This window comes from Hyalella azteca, unplaced genomic scaffold (assembly GCF_000764305.2).
Source record: "Hyalella azteca isolate HAZT.00-mixed unplaced genomic scaffold, Hazt_2.0.2 contig5036, whole genome shotgun sequence".
Taxonomy (NCBI): Eukaryota; Metazoa; Arthropoda; class Malacostraca; order Amphipoda; family Hyalellidae; genus Hyalella; species Hyalella azteca.
Genome location: NW_025935241.1, coordinates 58744 through 77781, shown reverse-complemented (window position 1 = coordinate 77781; position 19038 = coordinate 58744). Strand labels below are relative to the sequence as shown.

The 19038-nt window shown below is 49.5% G+C and overlaps 1 protein-coding gene across 1 annotated transcript in view; it reads right to left on the bottom strand.

Annotated features, from left to right (window-relative positions):
- The window catches only part of LOC108679143 (muscle-specific protein 300 kDa), a 131740-nt gene extending 114191 nt beyond the window's left edge, over positions 1–17549 (bottom strand). Inside the window, exons 1-11 of the mRNA XM_047880237.1 lie at positions 15963–17549; positions 10942–11003; positions 9604–9783; positions 8814–8906; positions 3893–4131; positions 3094–3196; positions 2573–2761; positions 1746–1895; positions 1094–1235; positions 964–971; positions 183–389 (exon numbers count right to left, since the gene is read on the bottom strand). Of these exons, the coding sequence (XP_047736193.1) occupies positions 183–389; positions 964–971; positions 1094–1235; positions 1746–1895; positions 2573–2761; positions 3094–3196; positions 3893–4131; positions 8814–8906; positions 9604–9783; positions 10942–11003; positions 15963–17265 (2676 nt within the window). The 5' untranslated portion in view covers positions 17266–17549. The remainder of the gene's footprint in view (positions 1–182; positions 390–963; positions 972–1093; positions 1236–1745; positions 1896–2572; positions 2762–3093; positions 3197–3892; positions 4132–8813; positions 8907–9603; positions 9784–10941; positions 11004–15962) is intronic.
- Positions 17550–19038: the final 1489 nt, after the last annotated feature.

The following is a 19038-nucleotide window of genomic DNA, read 5'->3' as shown; positions in this document are numbered from 1 at the left end:
GTGTGGTAGGTCATTAGTGGGTGATGGGGGGTGTGGATGAGGCAGTGCTGCAGGATGGGACAACTCATTAGTGGGTAATGGGGGTTACGGTAACCCATTAGTGGGTAATGGGGGTTGCAGTAAACAATTACTGTGTTACCTAAGCAATATTCCTGCTACTGCAGGTGTTGCAGGTACGGTACCTTGTGTTCGAGGTACTGCAGATGGATCTTCCTGAGGGCCGCCCTAGGGGCGAGGGTATTGAGTCTGACCCTCATGGCGTGAAGCTGCTGCTGGGGGAGGTTGCTTCCTCCTGGGGATGCGAGGGCCTCAAATTTCCTGGTGACCTCCTCGAGCTGCCCGAAGAACTCCTTGTGCTCCCCAATGCTGAGGCTCAGACTGCTGGCGACCTGGTGGGACATGGAGACGGGGCATGGAGACGGGGCATAGAGACGGGGCATGGAGACGGGGCATAGAGACGGGGCATAGAGACGGGCATAGAGACGGCGCATAGAGACGGGGATAGAGACGACGCATAGAGACGGGGCATAGAGACGGGGTATTCAAAACAGGTCTGGACTGCCGCCCCAAAACAGGTCTGGACTGCCGCCCCAAAACAGGTCTGGTCTGCCGCCCCAAAACAGGTCTGGACTGCCGCCCCAAAACAGGTCTGAACTGCCGCCCCAAAATAGGTCTGGACTGTCGCCCCAAAACAGGTCTGGACTGCCGTCCCAAAACAGGTCTGAACTGCCGCTCCAAAACAGGTCTGGACTGCCGCTCCAAAACAGGTCTGGACTGCCGCCCCAGGTTTGGACTGCCAGACCTGGGGCGTTTTGGAGTAACAAGGGTTCAGTGCATCCATAAGGATTAACCGCTGTTAATAACTAGTCTTGGGGCCGTACTATCGTAAATAATTACGAGTTTATAACTCATCTTAACTATAGTTGAGGCCTTATAAGCTAAGACATTTAAAAGTCATTCTACGTGATAACCTACAAAGGGTAGGCGATAACCTATACGTATAATATAATATAAGCTCTAAAGCGTTCGCAGGCATAACTCATATTAATAAGTACCAAGCATCATTGATGTTTCAAGCATCATAGATGTTGACTCACGTTGTCCCAGGCCCGAGTGATGTCCCGCCAGGACTGTTGAGTGATGCACACCACGGACGACTGGGACTCGACCAGCTCCTTGAGACGCTCGTAAAGTTGCCGCTTCTCCAGCGCCTCGCCTTGCAGCGACGCGAACCTCTGTGATGAAAGTGGTGTTAGGGGTGGCGGTGGTGGTGGTGTTAGTGGTGGTGGTGTTAGTGGTGATGGTGGTGGTGGTAGTGATGGTAGTGTTATTGGTGGTGTTAGTGGTGGTGTTGTTAGCGGTGTTAGGGCGGTGGTGTTCGTGTTTTTTTAGTTGGGGTGGCGGTGTTGGTGTTTTTTTAATAGGGGTGGGGCGGTGGTAGTGTCAGCGGTGTTGAATAAATAAAGAGTTTTGAGACCTCAGTGGTGAACTGGAAAACGCTGCCTTTTATTGTCAATCTTTTAAGGTGCTTTTAATAAGTTAGTGGCAGGCGTTCCGCTACAGGTGGCCATCATTGATGTTAAGGACGTGGATGTCTGGTCACATAGTGATGGCAAAGAGATAGTGGTACTGTGGAGATAGTGGTACTGCTGGTTGTGGTGCTGATAGTGACGGTTGCAGGTATTTGGGTGGATGTTGCAAAGTGGTGCAGGATAATCACTCACGATGATATAGGTGATTCTCACCTCATAGTTGATGTTGCCGTGAGTTTGCGGTTGGTGCAGAGTGGTGAGCCAGCTGGCAGTGTGGTCCAGCCAGGTGGTGAGCTCGCTGTACTCCAGCTCCACCTGCGACAGGTGTTCCCCACCACCCAGGGTGGGACTTGTGCACACCAGCTGTTTCAGGTGGGGATTATGGTATACTGGCGCTACTACAATTGGTATGTTACAAACAAAACTTAGTACGCAATCTACATAACTTATCAAGTGTACGCGCCTACATAAAATGATATAGAGTGACAACCAAAATATGGTACTTGAAAACCTTCGGCTGGTAAGTGACAGCCAATAAATTGTACACGGATACCCACAAATTGAACGTTATCAACCAAAAGATAGTACGCAACTATCAATAAATGATACTTGATAACCTACAAAGGGAAAGCGACAACATAAAAATGATAGAGTGACAACCAGAATACGGTAGTTGATAACCTTCGGCTGGTAAGTGACAATCAATACGTTGTACGCGGCTACCTATAAATTGGACGTTACTACCAATATATATGGTACGTTACTACTTATACATGATACGTCACAACCTATTTATGGTACGAGCGTTACTACCTATATATGGTATGTTACTAGTTATACATGTTACGTTACTACCTACATATGGTATGTAAATACATAAATGAGACAAATGAATACCTAGACATGTAACGGATGGCTTTATACCAGGTCCTGCTACCTCTATATGGATCCACCCTGCAGATGGTACCATAAATATGGCATTACTCTTTATATGGTACAATGTAGTTAGTACTACTCTCGAGGTAATAACAAGTACTAACCGTGACGGGGGACACGCCAGGTTCAGGGTACTTGTTCAGGTACTGGGCGACGTAGGTCATCACCGACTTCTCGTCAGGCTTCTCGACGTCGACGTCTTCAGCGTCGAGCAGTCGCGCCACGCCGAGGTGACGCTCGGCGAGTCTGAAGGCGAGCTCGAGACGGTCCCGGGGGGCGGCGCCCGCCATGGACTGTCGGGGGGAGGGAGTTCAGAGACTTCCTCATAAATAAAGTTCAGATACTTCCTCATGAAGTTGAAGTTCAGAGACCGTAACTATCATAACTCGTTACGCACATTTAGCGGTCAAAGTACACGTAGCGGCCGATTTCTCGTCTGTGATTGGTGGGTTTAACTTAAGAAGGCTTCAGTGGCCAACCGATTCATGAAGTCTCAACTACTTTTTATAGTACGGCATACAAGCAAGACACATATGGAATATGGATACTTTTGAGATATTAGGAAAGCCTCAGCAACGGCGTGACAATAAAACACTGCTTAAGTCTCCCCTTAACCTCCCCTCACCTGGAGGTTGACAAGACGAGGGTTGATGCACTGCAGCAGCGCCAGGAAGGCATTCCCGTCGCGCCAGCTCGCACCGAAGTCGTTAACGACGATGCCGAAGCGTCTATGGAAATAAATTACCACGAAATTGTCAAATAATATGATAAATAGGTGTTCCTAAATGGGGGTACCTATAATCCTTGACCAAATTCGCTCTGTGATTAGCATTGGATTAGATAATAAAAATTCTTACGAATAAATCGTAGAGTAACATGGTGTTATGCATGACAATGTTGGAGATGATCATTCTTGGGCCAATGAGTTATTGGTAGGCAGCAAAATATAAGAAAAAATAATAATACATGGTATACATCTGGTCTGTGTGAGTTAGTACTGCACCATGCGCAGTTGCTGCAGTTATAGATACAATTAGTTACAAGTAGCAGCGTGACATTTTACCAGCGTGTGTACGTCACTAGCCCGAACGAGAAGCCGTACTCCAGCGGTTATCTTCCCAGTGAACCCGAAACAACACTAGCAACACCCAGCAACTTGCACTAATTAAAGCCACAAACAAAAACCGGCACTAGCAGTATTAACAAACACTGAGGAAATACCCTAACTATAGCGTCATTAATATCAGATAAATAGCGTCATCAATTGACTAGCGTCTCTAATAAACTAACACCTCCCAAGTAACAACATCTTATGACCATGCAGCGCCCCACGTAAGTGGCAAGCCTTCGTTCGCAACTAGTGGTCCCCGTTAATAGTTACTAGCTAATCCTAGTAACAAAGTCTCTAGTAATTAGTTACTCACTTAGTGACGTGCTGGCGCACCCACTCGAGCAGCGCCCGACGAGCGCTCAATTTCCACTTCTCGGCGGCCGCCGAACGTCGGGTGACAGACGGGCGCTCACGGGAGATGCCCGTACCCACGGGTCCTCCCCATCCTCCACCTCCCGTTGGAGGGAAGGGTGACTCCCCTCGTCCACTGTGGTCGATCTGATCTTCCAGGATCTTTCCCAGCCTCTCCAGCTGGCGGGTGTTCTCCTCGATCTGGAGCAATGGGCAGTTGGGTTAGAGGTTTCAGGGGTAGGGAAGGGACAGTTGAACGAGGCTGAGCGAAGGTTCATGCCCTGTTTGAAATTTGGGCCAACGTATACAGTGATGGGAGCCGGTATTGCTAAAATACAGCAATTAACACATTAACACTAACCGTATTACAGTTTTGATATTAGGTCGGCATAAGCCTTAATTGTTACCACACTAAGCCCTAGTAAAGCACTAGCCTAAGATAGCACCCTATTAACGGTTTAGCGAGATGGAACTAAACTGGGGCACGAAACTGCCAGCTATAACCAATCTGCGTGAAAACGATCGCCAAATAAATAATTGTACGAGAAGCTGAACTGCAATTCTTTGCGATGATTAATTTCCCTATTAACTCCCCAACCAGAAGAGTCCTGGTGATCATGCACTGAGGTTAGTTTGTTAACTTCTCCTCTGACCTCCATAAATTTGGCGACAAAAAGGTCACAAACTCACGACACTGCAAAGCAAAAAGAAAAAAACGAAATACAAAGCATTACAAAATAGAAAAAAATACAACAGAAGACGGTGAAAACACAAGCGTGCTGACGATGAGGGTGGTGGAGTTGATACGCGTGCTGGAATACCGAACGGTACCGGGCACTACACGACGCGATACAGATGATCTTACCAGCACGTAAAGGATCTCATCCTCCTGCTCATCCTCTTTGTCGTGTGGCACTTCATCCTCATGTTCCTCTTCATCTTCCTGCTCCTCTTTATTATCATATTCCTCTTCATTATCCTGTTCCTCAGCATACTCTTGTTCTTCATCATCCTCTTCATCTTGCTGTACCTCAACATACTCCAGCTTCTCGTTCTCTTCAAGGTTCTTTTTTCCCAAGAAAGCTTCGTCCTCTTCCGTCAGGAACGACTGGTTTATCTTAATCAGATTTGTGCTCTGCTTCTGTTCGGCCGACTTTCCTTCGCGTGCAACAGGAACTTGATCTTCTTGCCTGTAAGACCCAGTCTGCTGGCCGTTGCCAAGCATGTCTAGACCTTTGCGGTATAAGGACTGCACTGGAAGTTCTTCATGATCTGGGCACGTCTTAAAGACTTGATTGAAATCTGGTCTGCGGGGGGCCGAGGCTGATCCAGGTTTAGGGCGGACATTGATTCTCCTCCATTCCTCGTGGGCGGTTTTTTTCAACAGCTTTTCGCGATCCAGCTGAAGTCGGACCAGCTCTTGCTTCTGTGCCACCAGCTGCGCTCTGGTAGGCAGGCCTTGATGCAGGTGGTCACCTTTCTTATACAAACTCAGCTGATACTCCTTGACCTTTATAAGGCGTTGTAGCTGCTCTTTCTCGGCCACCAGCTGGTCCCTCGTTAACTGCTCCTTCTGTGAGATGAAGGTTATCGGTATCCCATAGAAAGGATATTCAAAGATGGCCAAACTCATCGGACTCTTTCCTTTTTCTGGATTTACATCTTCTGACTTGCAATCTTTTGACTTACCAGCTTCTGCAAAGTCATTCTTAGGCTTGTCATCTTCAGCTAAGTCATTCTTTGGTTTGTCATCTTCAGCCAAGTCATTCTTTGGCTTGTCATCCTCAGACTTGTCTTCAACTGCCGTGTTCTCTGGATACTCTAGCGACCAGAGTCCCGTGTCGAAACCTCGTAGATGCCGCTGCCTCCACTCCTCGGCCGCTTCAGAGGACGTCAATACTTTGGTCATCATGTCTTCGTCCCATGCCCTCTGACTCGACATGGTTATCTTGTTCTCAGCCCAGGTCTCGTGGTCTAGTCTCACACGCCTCACCCAGCGTTCGTACTCGTCTTGGGTTAGCCCAATGCCAATACTGGTGCTGGATCCCGCCCACTCTGAGCATGGGCAAAAGTCTCCTTTGGTTTGTAACGGTCCGGTCACCTCGGAGACAGGGCTGAATTCCTCTTCGTTTTGGGGGTCAGTTGTGGATGTCGTGTAGGTGGTGCAAGGCGACGTGAGTTCGTCCTTGTTCACCCACTGAGTTATGGAGCTGATCTAGAGGATTAATGAACACCCAACATGTTAGTAATGTTAATAAGTGAATTCAAGAACAAGGGTCAGTAACGGACAACTAAAATTTTTAAAAGAAGAAAAGAAGTCTGACTTTTCCAAGACTCTGTATCCTTCTGTATTTGGTTTATATTTGACATGCAAGAGTGTGTGTGAGTGTGTATTGGAGTTGCTATAGGGAGTGGGGGCAATAACAAACGACAAGTTACCGCGGAGATGACTAAAAAACTCGCATCGAATTACGAAAGCATAGATTATGATATTGGTAGGATGTCGTGTTGATTTTGTGAGTGGATTGTACCTTTTCGATTTGGGATCTAGGTTAATCTCCCAAAAATAAAGTCAGAACGATTTCGACGAAAAACTATTACTAAAAGAAAGGGGAAGTTCCTCTCTCTCTCTCTTTCTCTCAAATCATGGGATTTTACGAGACGAACTGGAGGATTACAATGATATACAGACATGTGGTCAAGAGTTCGCATTAACCTTAAGCAGATAGAAGTTAGAAGTTTACCGTTATAAGACAACGAAAAGCGTTACAGGGTTAGCAGTTTTTACCATCAGTAAGCCAAGGCAAGTGAAATTATTGCCCGGATTTCTTTCCCATGTCTCATCAAAGATTTGTTAGTAAAATACTTTATACACACATTTACGTCTAGAGTACAAACTTTATATTAAGCATGAGGGTATGTTATGTATAATATTTTACGTAGCAATAACCATTACTGTAACAATATCTTCTTCGGTCATACAAGATTAAATGCAAAACAGGGAAGTCAACGGCAATACAGGAATGAAGTGAAACAATCCGACTGAGCGACCAGAACCTCAACAATTATACTTAGAATTCAAACTGATATAGGTATTGATATTGCAAATACTTTACTAAATAAAACAATAAGAACCTACAATTTCTATTGGCAAGCGTGCAAAGCACCAACTCGGTGCGTTATTTTGCAGCAAAAAATTTGACCCGAACAGACGAAACGACGACTACACCAATTGGGGATAAATACAACCCACCTCACAACCCAATAAAAGATTGTGAGGTGGGAAAACCCCCTCTTATAAGAGTTGGGGGGGGGGGGAAAACCCCCCTCCCTTAAGGTTATAGATTGCAACAACCCATCTTAAGGGTTGTTGGGTAGGATAATCCCCCTCCAAAAGAAAAAGTATTGATGAGTGGAACCCCGCCCATCAAGGGGTTCCCCTACGGAGGTCTTTTATCTCACAGGAAATTCTTCCTTGCTTATCTGTACTTAAAATCTGACAATTTATTGAACATTGCCGAAGTAGAGAAAATTTTTCAATTTTTCATGAATATTAAGCGACTGCTTGGACTGATGGGCCAGCATGGTCCATCATGAAGACCATGGGATCCAAGATGCTCTACGCCAGCTGTTAGTGGAAACCATGTGGTCTATGATTCTCTACACCAGCTGCTACTGGAAACCGCGTGGTCTATGATCCCTACACCAGCTGGTAGTGAGGGCCATATAGTCTATGTGCTCTACACCAGCTGCTAATGGTTTTTAAAGACAAGGCAGTGGGAAAAGCGTGGTACTTTCCTCAAGTATTTGATAGCCTCAACTTTAGCACAATAGAACAAGTACCATAAAAGTACCTTAAGGTAGCACAGGGGCTTCTGCAGCACAAAACACGAACATATCATCATGTATCAAGATAATCAAGATACGGGGCCTGGTCTCCGAAAACGTTTTCAACTAAATTTTATAAATCTCCTTGGCCTGTACTTGATGCAGTATTACTATTTATATATTACCTGAATACATACCGAATAAGATTCTTTTGGAGAAACTTTTAAGAAATTTCATGAGATGAAACTTACTAAGAAACTTCGCACAAGTAAGCCGTTGAGTTGCTGTAACATTTCCCTTTAATATAGTGATAGTAAGTGGTAGTGCACTTTTCACGTTATGTATTTATTAGCATTGCTTTATAGTATAGTTTTACAGTACTGCGTAATGTATCGAGCATACACTGCAGTTAGAAGATAATTCATGAAAACTTTGTCAGCTATTCACTTACCATTTCTGAAATTCATTGAAAATTTTAATAATCGTGTTTTTAATTCCAAGTGTAACGCAACAATAGTGACTAACTTGCCACTTTTTGCATAGTCACCCAGCGTTCATATTTGTGTTGTGCGCTACCATTGACTTAAAATAATCACATTTATTTATTTAAATCTGGCTAATTGTTCATTAATTTATTTCTATTCAGTTACATTTTGATAGCCTAAGTTAAAGGTCACATCCTCGTTCAGCTGTGGTTCAAGGTCATCTGTAGCTTTCCCCTACTTTGGGTCGCGAACTTTTCCCTCTGATAAATACCCCCCTATACGGAGCCACGATACCCCCTATACGTGGCCAAGACGGGGGCCGGTCTCCCCAAGAAGGGGGCCGGTCTCCCCCAAAGAAGGGGGCCGGACTCTCCCAAAACGGAGGCCGGCCTCCCGCAAGACGGGGGCCGGTCTCTCCCTAGACGGAGGCCGGTCTCCCCCAAGAAGGGGGCCGGTCTCTCCCTAGAAGGGGGCCGGTCTCCCGCAAGGCGGGGGCCGGACTCTCCCAAGAAGGGGCCCGGTCTCCCCCAAGAAGGGGCCCGGTCTCCCCCAAGGAGGCCGGTCTCTCACCTGGAAGTAGAGGATGATGGTCCATATGAGGCCCAGGACGACAGATGGCCGCCCGTCCACGAGGTCCGTCGAGTTGATGTTCACCAGTTTTATCTGATGGCCAACAGATGGAGTCATTGTCCATCACATGGCGGACTACAGGTTGCTTAAATATTGTTCCCTTGGTGGACAATGCATGCATGGCATTAGTGATCATCTTTGAGTTACGTGCCAATAGTGAACTAGTGGTCACCTAGCTGGCCACCGCTGAACTAGTGGTCACCCAACTGTCCATCACTTGATGGCAAGTGTACTGAAAAACAATATACAAATTGGCGGCCAATAAATATTACACCCGTCCATCGGTGGTGATATGTACCGTCAACCACAGGCAGGCTTAGGTGACCTATTACATCCCCCAGCACTCACCCTGCGGCTCTGCAGGCTCCCCCAGCACTCACACTGCGGCTCTGCAGGCTCCCCCAGCACTCACACTGCGGCTCTGCAGGCTCCCCTAGCACTCACCCTGCGGCTCTGCAGGATCCCCCAGCACTCACACTGCGGCTCTGCAGGCTCCCCCAGCACTCACCCTGCGGCTCTGCAGGCTCCCCCAGCACTCACCCTGCAGATCTACAGGATCCCCCAGCACTCACCCTGCGGCTCTGCAGGATCCCCCAGCACTCACCCTGCGGCTCTGCAGGATCCCCCAGCACTCACCCTGCGGCTCTACAGGATCCCCAGCACTCACCCTGCGGCTCTGCAGGATCCCCCAGCACTCACCCTGCGGCTCTGCAGGATCCCCTGCACTCACCCTGCGACTCTGCAGGAACTGCAGCGCGGTGTTGGCGTTGGCGAGGTGGTGGGGGCGGCGGAGGACGCGTCCCTTCTCCGTCGCCAGGACCTCGCCGCTGAGCACCTCCAGCAGCGCCAGCAGCGCCGTGCCGTCACGCAGGTCTTCTGTTAGGTCCTTGATACGCAGGGGCGGCGCCCTCTGTGTGGGACAGGGAGGGGGTGATACGCAGGGGCGGCGCCCTCTGTAGGGGAGAGGGAGGGGGTGATACGCAGGGGCGGCGCCCTCTGTGGGGGACAGGGAGGGGGTGATACGCAGGGGCGGCGCCCTCTGTGGGGGACAGGGAGGGGGTGATACGCAGGGGCGGCGCCCTCTGTGGGGGACAGGGACGGGGTGATACGCAGGGGCGGCGCCCTCTGTGGGGGACAGGGAGGGGGTGATACGCAGGGGCGGCGCCCTCTGTGGGGGACAGGGAGGGGGTGATACGCAGGGGCGGCGCCCTCTGTGGGGGACAGGGAGGGGGTGATACGCAGGGGCGGCGCCCTCTGTGGGGGACAGGGAGGGGGTGATACGCAGGGGCGGCGCCCTCTGTGGGGGACAGGGAGGGGGTGATACGCAGGGGCGGCGCCCTCTGTGGGGGACAGGGAGGGGGTGATACGCAGGGGCGGCGCCCTCTGTGGGGGACAGGGAGGGGGTGATACGCAGGGGCGGCGCCCTCTGTGGGGGACAGGGAGGGGGTGATACGCAGGGGCGGCGCCCTCTGTGGGGGACAGGGAGGGGGTGATACGCAGGGGCGGCGCCCTCTGTGGGGGACAGGGAGGGGGTGATACGCAGGGGCGGCGCCCTCTGTGGGGGACAGGGAGGGGGTGATACGCAGGGGCGGCGCCCTCTGTGGGGGACAGGGAGGGGGTGATACGCAGGGGCGGCGCCCTCTGTGGGGGACAGGGAGGGGGTGATACGCAGGGGCGGCGCCCTCTGTGGGGGACAGGGAGGGGGTGATACGCAGGGGCGGCGCCCTCTGTGGGGGACAGGGAGGGGTGATACGAAGGGGCGGCGCCCTCCGTGGGGGAGAGGGAGGGGATGATACGCAGGGGCGGCGCCCTCCCTGGGGGAGAGGGAGGGGGGGTGATACGCAGGGGCGGCGCCCTTTGTAGCGATATGGAGAGGTTATGATGTAGTAGGAGGGGCTGGAGGCATGTGATGACTAAGAGGTCGTCATTGGCTATCACCATCCGAATGTTCATCACATCGCCACTGTGTCTGGCTCACCACCAAGATTCACCATCAACCACCTTTCACCCTCCCTTTCCTCCCCACTGCCCACCCTATCCTCCCCACCACCACCCTCCCCCCACGCACCCTCGCCAGGTGAGCGTTGATCCAGTTCAGGAAGGTCTTCTTCTGCACGCGCTCCTGCTCGTCTGCGGGGCGAGAGACAATCAATTATTGCATTGTTATATTAATTATTGCATTACATATTATATTAATTATTGTATTCTCATATTAATAACCCCTTTATTATAATTCCCAATTATTACATTATTATATAAATTTTAATATTGTTGTAGTGATTATCATATTATTATATGTTCCTTATTATTACATTATTACATTAATTACTATATTGTTACAGTAATCATCACATTATTAAAGTTCCTAATTATTATATTAATTTTACATTTTCATAATCAGTTGTGAGAGGTTCATGGTTTTCACTGAGAGTGCTACGTGCAGGAAGTGGGTCACTAATTTGACGCGTGACCCACCCACTCTGAGGGAATTTGAATATTCAATTTACTTCGATCTGATGGATATACAAACTATAAATGTTTTGTGTGACCGCCGCATGTTTTGTGTAACCCCCACATGTTTTGTGTGACCGCCGCATGTTTTGTGTAACCCCCACATGTTTTGTGTGACCGCCACATGTTTTGTGTGACCGCCACATGTTTTGTGTGACCGCCACATGTTTTGTGTGACCGCCACATGTTTTGTGTGACCGCCACATGTTTTGTGTGACCGCCACATGTTTTGTGTGACCGCCACATGTTTTGTGTGACCGCCANGCTGCACCAACACAACTGCTGCTGCACCAACACAACTGCTGCTGCACCAACACAACTGCTGCTGCACCAACACAACTGCTGCTGCACCAACACAACTGCTGCTGCACCAACACAACTGCTGCTGCACCAACACAACTGCTGCTGCACCAACACAACTGCTGCTGCACCAACACAACTGCTGCTGCACCAACACAACTGCTGCTGCACCAACACAACTGCTGCTGCACCAACACAACTGCTGCTGCACCAACACAACTGCTGCTGCACCAACACAACTGCTGCTGCACCAACACAACTGCTGCTGCACCAACACAACTGCTGCTGCACCAACACAACTGCTGCTGCACCAACACAACTGCTGCTGCACCAACACAACTGCTGCTGCACCAACACAACTGCTGCTGCACCAACACAACTGCTGCTGCACCAACACAACTGCTGCTGCACCAACACAACTGCTGCTGCACCAACACAACTGCTGCTGCACCAACACAACTGCTGCTGCACCAACACAACTGCTGCTGCACCAACACAACTGCTGCTGCACCAACACAACTGCTGCTGCACCAACACAACTGCTGCTGCACCAACACAACTGCTGCTGCACCAACACAACTGCTGCTGCACCAACACAACTGCTGCTGCACCAACACAACTGCTGCTGCACCAACACAACTGCTGCTGCACCAACACAACTGCTGCTGCACCAACACAACTGCTGCTGCACCAACACAACTGCTGCTGCACCAACACAACTGCTGCTGCGCCAAAACAACTGCTGCTGCGCCAAAACAACTGCTGCTGCGCCAAAACAACTGCTGCTGCGCCAAAACAACTGCTGCTGCGCCAGAACAACTGCTGCTGCATGATGCCCGTCACACACGGCAAGTCATAAATAAATTTAATTAAATTGATCAATTTTAATTATAATTAATAATGATTTCATATATTTCATTCATTAATAAAGCGGCGTTGGAGGCAGGCGTCGCCATGTGGTCGCCACAGCGGCCATCATGGCGGCTGATGAGGCTTACGTCACGGCCACAGATATCCCGCCCCAGCCATGTGGCTGATAACGCCACCTGTCCCTGCATGATCGCGCCATGTATAGTCCTTAGTGACCTGGCTGCTTCCAGCCACATGGCTGATTACGCCACTTGGCTGCGCATGATCGGGGAAGCGCGCCATGTTTATTGCCTGCCTCAGCCATATGGCTGATTACGCCAATTGGCTGTGCAAGCTCAGTGTAACGCCAAAGCAACATCAATTGGCTGCCTCAGCCACATGGCTGATAACGCCACCTGGCTTTGCTTTATGGGCTACCCGTCAAGCGGCTGGAATTGCAGCTTCCAGAACAGGAAAAACTGAGCCCATTGGGGTAGTTTGACGTCACTGAAACACACTGTCCACTGACACACATAACATGGACAGTCCCCACTGACCTCGTCAGGTTTCCCACTGAGTTTGACGTCAGTGCCAAGCATCCTCTCGGCGCGGCTGATCCATGCGGCCACCGCTCCTGCCTCCCCAGGCAGCGACGCGCCCTCGTGCAGCCACGACCACACCTGTAGCTCCTGCCACACCTGCGGGAAACATGTGGTGGTCAGTTAAAACAGGTCTGGACTGCCGCCCCAGGTCTGGACTGCCGCCCCAGGTCTGGACTGCCGCCCCAGGTCTGGACTGCCGCCCCAGGTCAAGACTGCCGCCCCAAAACAGGTCTGGACTGCCGCTCCAAAACAGGTCTGGACTGCCGCCCCAAAACAGGTCTGGACTGCCGCCCCAAAACAGGTCTGGTTCACCGCCATCACCCACTTTCACCCACTATCACCGCCATCACCCACCTTCACCCACTATCACCGCCATCACCCACCTTCACCCACTATCACCGCCATCACCCACTTTCACCCAATCATCCCCATCACCCACCTTCACCCTCATCACCCACCATCACCCATACCATCACAAACCACTCATCAAGTGGGGAACTGTAGCAGCCTTCACTCACCTGCACAAACTTTCACTCACGAAGTAATTTCCGCAACCTTAAATGAAAGAATTCTTTGTGCTCTAGTGGCTCCTAATTCCTGTATCGGACTGCTCGATATTGAAGTGTAACATGCAGTATATCGATGGCAAATTATCAGTCTATTATATCTCATCCGTCACCAGAAGCTTATTCATAAAATTTTCACCAATCTGGCACCGTAATCAATAATTAGCTAAAGATACTCATGACCAACATGTTCAACACAAAACTTCAGCCCCAGGAAGTGAGGACAACCCCAAGCGTTCCCCACGATAGCAGCCAAGTAACTCCAGCCCGGGGATTGGGATGAGAAGCGAAATCGGCGGACTTGGCCCCCTCCCCGCCGCACGTCCTAATGCTATTCCTACGGCGAGTCGGGCCACAATGCGCCGCGCGTGCGGCAGATGGCCTGGAATAGGCAGCAATTACAGCAAGGCAGGACGACGGGCAACTTATTTAGCTCGAGCTTCGTGACGGAAGAGATTTGCTGGACGTCGTTACGGTCCGGGGGGCGAACGCCCCGGCAATGGCTAGGCGACCGGTAATGGAAAAGGGGACAGTGGTGGAAGGGGGCCAAGTGGTGGAAGGGGGCCCAGTGATGGAAAGGGGGACAGTGATGGAAAGGGAGGCCAGTGATGGAAGGGATGCCAGTGATGGAATGGATGCCAGTGATGGAAGGGATGCCAGTGATGGAAGGGATGCCAGTGATGGAAGGTTCGCCAGTGATGGAAGGGAGGCCAGTGATGGAAGGTTCGCCAGTGATGGAAGGGATGCCAGTGATGGAAGGGATGCCAGTGATGGAAGGTTCGCCAGTGATGGAAGGTTCGCCAGTGATGGAAGGTTCGCCAGTGATGGAAGGTTCGCCAGTGATGGAAGGTTCGCCAGTGATGGAAGGTTCGCCAGTGATGGAAGGGACGCCAGTGATGGAAGGGAGGCCAGTGATGGAAGGGACGCCAGTGATGGAAGGGAGGCCAGTCATAGAAGGGATGCCAGTATGGAATGGGCTCCACTTGAGGGGGCAAATTCAATCTCTAAAAGGAGCCTACAAATTATCGGTACCGGTACGTATAAACCGTGGAGCGCATAAGCAGTACAAAAATCAGTTGTCAGCTGCCGTGGCCATGCGATGTGAATTTATTTTTAATTATGTATACAAGACACAGAATCTACGCACCCAATATCCTTGCAACCAACAATTAAATCTAGAATCTGAACGGCTTTTGGTAAAAATAGAATATAAAACCGGATCCTACCCCATCAGTACAACCTATAGATGTTGCCATTGATCCAAAGCGATTATCTAATATGAAGATTTTATCTCAATATGTTGAATCTCTGCACTAATCAATTGTACAAAAAATACACTTGTTCCAAATTACACTAACAATTTGCACAGCTGGCATCGCTACGAAGAACCACTGCGCGGTGGATCACAACGGTGCACTTTAAGCGACAAGAAAAGAAGAGGCGTCAAGGTCACGGTTGTTACGGGGCACAAGTTCAAGGTCACGGTAGTTACGGATCACAAGTTCAAGGTCACGGCAGTTACGGGGCACAAGTTCAAGGTCACGGTAGTTACGGAGCACAAGTTCAAGGTCACGGCAGTTACGGGGCACAAGTTCAAGGTCACGGTAGTTACGGAGCACAAGTTCAAGGTCACGGCAGTTACGGGGCACAAGTTCAAGGTCACGGTAGTTACGGAGCACAAGTTTAAGGTCACGGTTGTTACGGAGCACAAGTTCAAGGTCACGGTAGTTACGGAGCACAAGTTCAAGGTCACGGCAGTTACGGGGCACAGGGTAACGGTCACGGCAATTAAGGGACACAGCGTCAAGGTTACGGCTGTTATGGGGCACAGGATCACGGTCACGACAGTTAAGGGTCACAGGATCAAGGTCACGGCAGTTACGAAGGAGAGCGTCTAGGTCGAGGCTGTTACGGGGCAGAGCGTCAAGGTCACGGCAGTTACGGGGCACAGCGTCAAAGTCACGGCAATTACGGGGTACACCCGTTGTTACGGAGTTTTGGTCTTACCTTTAACTGTAACTTTTCCTAACGGCGCAGTTTAAACATTTGTTAAGAAAATATACGTTTAAATATAGTTAGACGTCACCACAGAAACTTTCGATCCCTATAATTTTAATGAAGATATTAGTTTTGAGTTTTAAGATTAAACTAACTCAATTTTCTGATCGGAGTTGGGATGGAGAATAAGCCCCAAACGCAGCCATCACAGCTGGTGAATATGCTAATCTACAGCTGGCGGACCTACAGCTGGTTGACGCTACCTCGCATGATGAAAATGTGGTGCTGATAATCCTCCTTCTGGGCAGGCGGCCTGGACTCCAGTCCATCCTGATCGGTGGACAGAATCTCGGAGGTAGCCACTACACCTCCTTTGGCCGTCGTTGTCCGTCGGCTCCTTTTGAGATATTTAGTGTAGGCCTCTTTGCCCTGAGCATAGGCCGCATCCCGCTCCTTGATGACCACCTTGCTGCTGTACCTCCGCACCCCACCTCCCTCCAGGACGATGCTGCTCACCGACACCATGCTCAGGGGTTCATCATCCTCCTCATCGTCCCCGGGGGAGACATTCAAGTGCATTCCTTGAGTCAGTTCCCCTTCAGCAGTGCCTCCTGCTGGCACTTGGTCTTCAGGAACGTTTAAAGTTTCTGCCTCATAGGCGCTGTCTACTGACACGTTCGGGAGGAACGATCTACTGGCGCCACGATGGCCATTTGTAAAAGGGGATGTCGCACGGACAGGTGCTGGTAACTGGACAGATGCCGTCGACTTGACAGGAGCTGTCGACTGGACAGAGGCTGTCGACTGAATGGAGACCGACGCTGAGGGATATTCTATGGCCTCATCTTCGTCGTCATCAGCGGTGCCTCCTGAGGCGAGGGCAGCATCCCTCACTGCCCTCAGGCTGTGCCTGTCCCGCATCACATCCCTGTCATGGCGGGGGCTCCAGCCCCCTTTTTGGGTAGTTGCGATACTGACATTCTTTTCATCAGTACTGATGAAGGTCCTGGAAAATGCCTTCCCTTTTACCCAAGCCCTCGCCACGTCCTGGGTCTCTCTATGGGGTTCCGCGAGGTTGCTGTCAGGTGAGTTCCTCCCTGCATGAAGGGAATTCTTGTCGTCCTCCCGGGCGCAAGGATTCAGTTTGATGGTCTGCCACTCCAAGACGGGGGAGCGCGCTCTTTTCAGCGCCTCCTGTCGGCGTACAGCGATCTTCCGTTCGAGGTCTTCGACGGCTTCAGCCCCACGGGCGCTGGGGCTGTCGGTGAATTCCCACTGCCGATAACCAGGCGGCCGTGATGAAGGAGAAGTATTGCTCTTCGGTCTCTTCCGTTTATCTGGCGTTTCTCTTCTTTCATGCTTCAGCTCTTCTCGGTCCTCCTCAAAGGCTTCTTCTGCATGCTCAACCGCTAGCTCGGTTGGCACTTGACTGCCCCTCAAAATTCGCTCAAAAAAAGTTACTTTTTCCAGCAATCTTTTGCCTCCTTCTTCTTTCCTTTCTTCTTTCTTTTCCTTCCCACCTTCCTTGTTTTTATCCTCTCTGGCATGACGCTCGTCTGCTGACATCTAATAGAAGAACTGAAGTCTGAAGAGATTTGCAGCCACGCAATAGCGGCATGCGCTGCTCACAGCGCTTGCTAATCCATAACACTCAAGCTAATAAAATACGAAAACAGATCATCTCCTAGCGTTATCACTCAGTTTTATGATTAACAGTCTTAATGCAAGCACTAATTTGAAGCTTGAGCAATCAATTCCATTCAATGAGGCTTAGGAATTAACGATTTCTCGCACGTAGCAGCGGCATGAGAATCGCAGCTCAAGCGCACGAGTACATCACACCAGCAAAGTTGGATTCACACTGAGCGCGCGGAACAAGTGAAGTTGAAGTGCACCGGACAAATAACAGGTTCCCCGGTGCCGGATCACTAGCATTAACGGGAAACAACCTGGCATTTACGTTTTTGTTGCCCAAAAAATAATTGCCTTGCGCTCAGAAATGGTAATGGTTAGCTTGCAGCATATTCACCATCTCACCGAGGTCTAAATTAGATATGCACTTATGAAAGTAGTTAGTCAAGGGAGCTTGTGAGGTCAAATGTAATTCCAGACACTGAATATTATTTTTGAAGAAAAAAACCATCCATGATTTTATTTGGCACAGCTTTATTCATAACTGGTATTTGCAGGAATCTTTAAACCAGAATTAAAGTTGCTAGGCTAGTGTTTGTGAATAAATTAAGCATTTTTAATAACGAATAATACGCGGCTTAGAAATACCAGAGTATGCCTCTTAATGACATCAATCAGCAAAAAACGAGCTTCAAAGGGTAACCTCAATAAAGCTCATTTCTATATATACATTTTATTCCGCTCGTAGCTTGTAGTCCTCCGTATGTAACGGGCCATACTTTCCTAATTCGCTAAGTGAACGTAATTACTAACGCTCTATTTTCTTGTCTATTATTGGTGGATTTTTATTGAAAGGCCATCAATGATTGGCTGATGAACTTACGATCTCTTAACTTTTTTTGAAAGTATAGGCCCTTTTGTACCGGCGTGCGGCGTTTACAGGAGAATATCATTTGCCATAAATATAACGACTCATATTAAAGCAGATGACTCAGGATTTACGCATCAATAGCCGATCCAGGGTTCACATTACAGCAGGTGACTCCGAAATCCACTGAAGTTAGCGTTGCAGGACTCAAAAATCATCCGGTGGCTCAGCAGTTGCAGCACAGCAATTAAGAATTATAGACACAACTTCCACCTCATCAGATACTGACAGTCTGACTCAAGATTCACCCTGCACCACAGTCATTGCAGACTCTAGACTCACCTTACATTTCATCAGTTACAGATTCTAGACTCATCTTACATCTCATCAGTTGCAGATCTTACATCTCATCAGTTGCAGATCTTACATCTCATCAGTTACAGACTCTAGACTCACCTTACATCTCATCAGCTACAGACTCTAGACTCACCTTACATCTCATCAGCTACAGACTCTAGACTCGCCTTGCAGCTGCTGAATCTGAGCCTGGAACTCCAAGAGTCGCTCGTCCACGAAGTCTTGACTCTGGCGGGCGATGAGCTGCTGGGTGGTGGGGGCGGGGGGCTCCTCGTTGGGGGGGAACCCAAACACGGGGGTGGCTGCCCCCCCAGACTGCCAGCGGTGGTAAAATATATTAACGAATTACAAAATTCACGAAATATCGTAAATAATTACGAATATTCAATAAATATATCAACGAGTTGATCAGGAATAACATCTATCTTATAATACGAAAGTTAATTATAAGATATAAAGAACAATATTCGAGAAATATTGTA